Here is a 6,947-nt window from a genome sequence, read left to right as displayed (position 1 = left end):
CTTGAGCTGAATTCTTTCTCCAAGAAGAACCAACTAGGTCAAAAGTGTAATTCGAGGAATGCAACAAAACAATGCATTGCTTGATTAAAGAAACCGCATTTGCAGAAGAAATCAATAATTTGAATGAAACAAAGAGTAAATTGAGGTCGTTAGATCTATGCCAACGAAGGGAAAGGTGAGAGATGAGACTACCAAAATTGCGACCAACGATGCAATGCCAAGTGGGACCATGCCTCTTGTCGAAGACCTTCTTGATGTGCTCCGCAAGTCGGGGGGCATATCGGCACTCTTGATGATGATCTTCTTGGTGGGAGGGGGCGTTGCTGTTGCTGACGATGGCTTTGGAGCATGTTCGTCGGAATTGGGCCTCGCCATCAGAGTTCCTCCTCCGATGCTCTTTCTGGTGTCCTCGCCGCTCATCACACACACACTGCAGACTGCACTCAAGTCTCGTCGTTTCTGCTTCCTTTTTCAATGATTCATTCTACTCTCTCCTCTCCCTGCTTTTACTCTCTACGTACTGTCTCAGAAAAACACGGACACTCTTGTTTCTTTCTTCCTTTCATATCTTCCAATCATTTTTTGTTTTTGAACTCCATACTTGGGTTGGGCTTTATGCGTCATCCAAACAACTAGGCCCATCCTTGCCAAAAATCCCAGTAGCGTCCAGTTCAAGAAAAATAGCAACATCGAGAAACGTGAACATTGGGAACATCAATCTTGCACGTAAGCAAGATAACGCTAAACGAGAAGATAATTTGGTAGTTGTAACATGAAATAAATATGAAAATAAAAATAAATTTTATACTTTTCTTTTTATATTCTATTTTTTCCAAATTATCTTATCTCAATCACTAAATATAACCTTAAAAGGCAAGAAAAAAGAGTTGAGGTGTGCGCGTGAGTATGGAGAGTAGCTACAGGATATACACAAAAGACAAAAAGTATGAATATTATCACAATGGGTATACCCATACTGTAATAAATAATCTGATTTTGTGCACCTTAATGATGGTCAATTTAATGCATAATCATAGGATTAGTAGAAGGAGGAGAATATAAGAGATCCACGTTGGGAGCTACTTATTATTATTACGTTTACAAAGTCACTGGTTTACGACACCTCCAACTCTTTCTTCTTCATTGAGCTCCAAAACATTCGCATCACAATCAAAGCTCCTTTCCCTCATAGCTAGCTACTTTACACTCCAATCTCTTCTCCTCCATTAGCAACGGGAAATGAGTAAAGGACGCACCGTCTTGGAGGTTGGAGATGATGGGGTTGCCATCATCACCATCGTCAACCCACCTGTTAATTCTCTCTCCTTTGATGGTATAACAATTAACAAATGCTATTTTCTTCATTCTTGTTTTCTTGTGCCAATTCCGTTACTAGCTATCTTCTCTTTCGTGCACTTTTATTCTTTTTGCCTTTATTATATTACTGTTGATTAAAATTAATCAGATCTTGTTCCGCCTCTAATGCTTAATGATTAAATATAAAGTACTTCAACAAGTCAAATGAATTAATAAATTGATCAGTGATGCTGTTAATTCCAACAGTGTGCGTGCGTTCTTTTTATTGCCCATAGCAACTGAATTGTGTTGACTCTGATCGAGAATGGTCCACACCAGAGGATTTGGAGTTTAATGCATTATTGAATTATCACATGCTTTTTATGCTTGGGCTGCTCTGTTGTCAAAATTAAGGATAATGCAACAGTATTCTTTGGAACCTCTTCCTTTCACTATGCAGATTCTTTTCTATGATTCTCTGTTTTACATTGTGTGGCTAACCTGTATTATATCTGCTCCACCTCCTCTCTTTCTCCAGTATTGCACAGTTTGAAGGAGAGTTTTGATGAGGCTTCACGGAGGGATGATGTTAAGGCTATTGTTGTCACAGGTATTGCAACATGCTTCTGAGTTGAGCAGCTTTTATCTTGGATGGAATGGCACTTTTATTTTATTTTATTTTTCAATTTTATAAGATAATCTTGGTCCTTATGACAGGATATCCCCTTGTTAGTTTAAATATGGAACAACTGAAATATGAAAAGAAGAATGCCATACCTCACAGATTGGGCCTATGACATTTTACTCAAATCCCCACTCTCCATAGCCAAATGACCTATGATCAAGTCATTCTATTCTTACAGATTCATTGTGTTCACAGATTGGTTGTCATTGTCACATTTGATAAACACTAGAGTAATAAACTGTGTAGAACAAAAGATGATCTATGATAAGAAGAGAAAACAAAATCAATCAGTAGGCTAGTCTTGAGATTCACCAGAGATAATTCTTGCCTGCTCGCTGATCTTATGTTTACTATACCAGGTGCAAAGGGAAAATTTTCTGGTGGCTTTGATATTAGTGCATTTGGTGGAATTCAAGCAGCAAAAGGTACTAACTTTAGTTTCTTTTTTCTTTTATTTTTCATGGGTCTTTCTATTATTATGTTTATACTCATTTTCTGACTCTGTCTCCTCCATACAGAGCGTCCAAAACCTGGATGGGTATCAATAGAAATCATCACTGATACTGTAGAAGGTACATAATTATTGTCAAATTTCTTATTCACCATTCATTTGACAGTTTCTGTTATGTTGAATTCACCAACTTCCTCTTTCAGCTTCAAGGAAACCCTCTGTTGCTGCCATTGATGGCCTGGCCTTGGGTGGGGGCTTAGAGGTTGCAATGGTATGCATTACTAACTGTTTACATAAGAGAATTAGGAAAAAAAAATTGCAATTTGTTTAAAATGTTAAAAGTCTTTCTCCTGTAGGCATGTAATGCCCGGTTATCTACCCCAACTGCTCAACTGGGTTTGCCAGAACTTCAACTTGGAATCATTCCTGGCTTTGGAGGTATGGCTGCTTTAATTTCAGTTGAATTAATACCTCTATATTTAGGTTTACTTGTTACACTTCTACCAGCACAATACTTGGTGTATGTATTGAAATTTAGTTCATCAAGAACATGAAGAAAGAGATCGTAGGAATGACGGAATGAATACAAGAAAGAGAGTTGAGGTGGTGTTAATTATAGAAAAGATGGTAGAAATAGAATCTCCTTTCAGGTGGTATTGATATGTTTGGAGAATGGAAAAGGACTTAGTGATCCCGTCAAGGAAAGTGGATTGGATGGAAGTTACTCCTATAGCTAGAGGTAGAGCGAGACCAAAAAATAAAGAAGCTATTAAGGGAATTATTAAAAAGGATTTCAATATAAATGGTTCAAACATGAATATGATACACATAGAGCTCTATGATATCGTTTGATCCATATAGTTGATCTATTTAGTTGAACAAGGTTATATTGTGGTGTCAAAAGAAGATAAGAACAAGGTTATAGTTGATCTACCTTTTAGGTTTCTGTTTTCTTTATTTATTGTTAACCCAGAGTTATGAATTTTCTTAGGAACACAGCGACTCCCTCGTCTTGTTGGTCTGACGAAGGCCCTTGAGATGATGCTGGTATGCTACATTTTATGCTTCTTGTTTTACTTAACCTTGTCCAGTGATTTCAATTAATCTCTTTGACACTTCCTGAATTTGTTTTTCTTTATGAATTAAGACTTCAAAGCCAGTTAAAGGGCAGGAAGCTCATAGTCTGGGGCTTGTAGATGGTTTGGTGTCAGCTGATGCATTGGTAACCACTGCTCGCAAGTGGGCTCTGGATATTTTGGAGCACCGACGACCATGGGTTGCTAGTCTTTACAAGACTGACAAAATAGAACCACTTGGGGAGGCAAGAGAGATATTGAAATTTGCACGTGCTCAGGCTAGGAAACAGGCTCCTAATCTCAATCATCCTTTGGTTTGCATTGATGTTATTGAGCAAGGAATAGCTTCTGGTCCCCGTATAGGACTCATGAAGGTTGTCATTTGTCTCCACTACAATTGTTTTCCCCTTTACATTGATGTTGCAGAAATGTTAACTACATTGTATTTGACCTTTGCAGGAAGCTGAAGCATTTGATGGACTGGTAGTGTCAGATACATGCAAAAGCCTAGTTCATATATTCTTTGCTCAAAGAGGAACAACCAAGGTTGGTTGAAATTGTGTGTTGACTTCATCTTTATTTTTTCCTTTTTGAGTGAGGACTGAGAGTCATGTTTGCAAGGCTATGCAACTTACTAAAATAAGTGTTCATATGATATTTTAGAAACACATCTTAGAATTTCTGTTCTACAATACATGTCTTAATCAGTAGTTTGGAGGCTTTGTATTTCTCATTACCCTAAGAAGGTAATATGGTGATGAATAATGTTTTGAACCAAGATTAGCTACCCTGATGCTCATACTAGATTTCCATATAAATGCTATTATATACGAATATCCAATTCCAAAGGTGCTAGTGCCTTCTTTGTTTTCACTGATTGCATCTTCTGCTTAAACATGTCTTGGCTTGGAAAGGTACCTGGGATCACTGATCGTGGTCTGGCTCCAAGGAAAGTTAAGAAGGTTGCAATCATTGGAGGAGGATTAATGGGCTCTGGAATAGCAACTGCTTTAATTCTTAGTAACTACCCTGTCATCTTGAAAGAAGTAAATGAGAAATTCTTGGACGCTGGAGTAAATAGGGTTAAAGGTAAAGAACAGACATTGTTTCTGACTTCTCAAAATTCCTTATCAAAGAAAATAAAAATTTATACCCAAAAAGAAAAAAATTGATGATGTTTTCATGTTTTCCCCCCCATGTTTGCAGCAAACTTACAGAGCCGTGTCAAGAAAGGGAAAATGAGCCAGGACAAATTTGAGAAGACCATGTCTCTTCTCAAAGGTTCTCTTGATTATGAATCCTTCAAAGATGTGGACATGGTGATAGAGGTGGGTTTAATGTGCTTTGATATAAGTTTGCTCATTGGCTGTCATTAATATCATGGCTTCACATTGTTCAAAAACCTGTTCATGTTATAAATTTTTGTTGTTTGATGTTTGTACAGGCTGTTATAGAGAATATCTCTTTGAAGCAACAGATTTTTGCTGATCTTGAAAAGTATTGTCCACCTCACTGTATTCTTGCAAGCAACACTTCGACAATAGACTTGAACTTGATTGGACAGAAGACAAAGTCTCAAGATAGAATTGTGGGAGCACATTTTTTCAGGTGGTGTCCTGCATTTCAGAATTCTACATTTCCTTGCAGTACATTTCTGATTGAATCTTGACTTGTGCTTTTGCAGTCCTGCACATATTATGCCCCTTCTGGAAATTGTACGAACCAATCATACATCACCCCAAATAATAGTTGATGTGCTAGATATTTCAAAGAAGATCAAGAAAACTCCAGTGGTGGTTGGAAACTGCACTGGATTCGCCGTTAATAGGATGTTCTTCCCATATACACAAGCAGGTCTCTTACTTGTTGAACGTGGTGCTGACCTTTATAAAATTGATAGGGTGATAACCAAATTTGGAATGCCAATGGGGCCTTTCAGGTATTACTGCTTGGATATATGAATGACATCCAAAATCACTTTGTGAAGGATCTAATCAATGGCATCCACGATCACTTTATTACTTCTACTGCGTGCTATGATCACATAATAATCCTACATCTTCTAATGCAGATTGGCTGATCTCGTCGGTTTTGGAGTGGCCGTTGCAACCGGCACGCAATTCATTCAGAACTTCCCCGAGCGGACCTATAAATCTATGCTCATTCCTCTTCTACAGGAAGAAAAGAGAGCAGGTAAAGATAGACTGCATGGTAGCATCATTTGAGGAGATATCCGTCAAATACTAAGTAATTTACTGAAAACCTCTGATTAATATCTGCTTCTAACAGGTGAAACAACCCGCAAGGGGTTTTATTTGTATGATGGGAAACGCAAGGCTAGCCCTGATCCTGAATTGAAGAACTATATTGAGAAGGCTAGGAGCATTTCTGGCGTATCTGTCGATCCTAAGGTAATTTTTAACCCATTCAAATCCACGAAACAAGGTTTGAGTTCAAGTTTTAGATATAAAACAGAACTTGATCTGATGTTGTGGTCTTAACCTGGACAGCTTGTCAAGCTATCAGAAAAGGACATCATAGAGATGATATTCTTTCCAGTGGTGAATGAGGCTTGTCGGGTCCTCGACGAAGGCATCGCAGTCAAGGCAGCAGATCTTGATATTTCAGCTGTCATGGGCATGGGTTTCCCACCTTACAGGTTTGTTTGTCTTGAACTCTTGATGATTAATCATATGACATTATAGCTATGTCACACTTCTTTAAACTTTTGGATAATCTAAACAGGGGAGGTCTCATGTTCTGGGCTGATTCTCTTGGATCCAAATACATACACTCAAGACTGGAGAAGTGGTCTGACTTGTATGGAGGATTCTTCAAGCCTTGCAATTATTTGGCTGCTAGAGCTGCTAAAGATATTCCTCTGGTCAGAAACTTAGCAATTTGTATTCATTTCCAAGTTATTTAGTCAATTACATTATCAAGAGTTTTTTGCCATTAGTATCACACTTACTGAATTCCAACTGTTTTATTGCAGAGTGCCCCCAAGGACCAAGCCATGTCACGGTTATAAGATGCAAACAGCTTATTGCATGTTTTAGATTGAATTTCTTCGTTGATTTCTACTTCAAAAAATAGGAATATGATTGAGAAATAATGTACGATGAGAAAATAAAACATTTGAGGACAGCAGAATTGTTTGATCCAAGTATTCATTTGTACTTTGTGGTTCAGTACTTCAGCTACACTTGTGGGTTTAGTTATTGCTATAAATTTTGTTAGCACTATAATTTTTCGGAGTATGTTTGAATGGCTAATTCTTTTTCTTTTTATAATTACATATGCCTTTTAGTTTAGCGGTTCAATAATGCTGATCCATGTCAACAATATTGTTCAACTGATAATCCAATACTTAAGGTGTAGAGAATACTACTTAACCGTAACGTGTATGGCAAAGATTGACATGCATTCGAGGCACCTT

At 37.7% G+C, this 6,947-nt stretch overlaps 1 protein-coding gene and 1 long non-coding RNA gene across 2 annotated transcripts in view; one reads left to right on the top strand and one right to left on the bottom strand.

Moving 5' to 3' along the window:
* Window positions 1-690, bottom strand: part of LOC107638703 — a 2,711-nt gene extending 2,021 nt beyond the window's left edge. Inside the window, exon 1 of the long non-coding RNA XR_001619842.2 lies at window positions 193-690. This is a non-coding gene — a long non-coding RNA (uncharacterized LOC107638703). The remainder of the gene's footprint in view (window positions 1-192) is intronic.
* Window positions 1,034-6,795, top strand: LOC107638698 (peroxisomal fatty acid beta-oxidation multifunctional protein MFP2). The gene is made up of 18 exons (XM_016342057.2): window positions 1,034-1,333; window positions 1,835-1,906; window positions 2,341-2,406; window positions 2,500-2,553; window positions 2,636-2,703; window positions 2,789-2,870; window positions 3,424-3,479; window positions 3,580-3,882; window positions 3,968-4,054; window positions 4,423-4,597; window positions 4,715-4,836; window positions 4,953-5,116; window positions 5,193-5,447; window positions 5,580-5,701; window positions 5,798-5,919; window positions 6,019-6,167; window positions 6,254-6,392; window positions 6,504-6,795. The coding sequence occupies exons 1-18, from the start codon at window positions 1,240-1,242 to the stop codon at window positions 6,537-6,539; spliced, it is 2,166 nt and encodes a 721-aa protein (XP_016197543.1). The 5' UTR covers window positions 1,034-1,239; the 3' UTR covers window positions 6,540-6,795.

This window comes from Arachis ipaensis, chromosome B01 (genome assembly GCF_000816755.2).
Source record: "Arachis ipaensis cultivar K30076 chromosome B01, Araip1.1, whole genome shotgun sequence".
NCBI classification, from domain to species: Eukaryota; Viridiplantae; Streptophyta; class Magnoliopsida; order Fabales; family Fabaceae; genus Arachis; species Arachis ipaensis.
The sequence above is the reverse complement of the archived record's forward strand: the minus strand, read 5'-3'. Positions and strand labels throughout refer to the sequence as shown.

What these genes read in the sequence shown, in the direction of transcription:
- LOC107638698 (XM_016342057.2), top strand. Translation starts at nt 1,240, where the DNA reads ATGAGTAAAGGACGCACCGTCTTGGAGGTTGGAGATGATGGGGTTGCC. An exon ending in GGGGCTTAGAGGTTGCAATG is followed by an intron (nt 2,704 to 2,788) that starts GTATGCATTACT and finishes TTTCTCCTGTAG; the next exon opens with GCATGTAATGCCCGGTTATC. An exon ending in ACAGGAAGAAAAGAGAGCAG is followed by an intron (nt 5,702 to 5,797) that starts GTAAAGATAGAC and finishes TGCTTCTAACAG; the next exon opens with GTGAAACAACCCGCAAGGGG.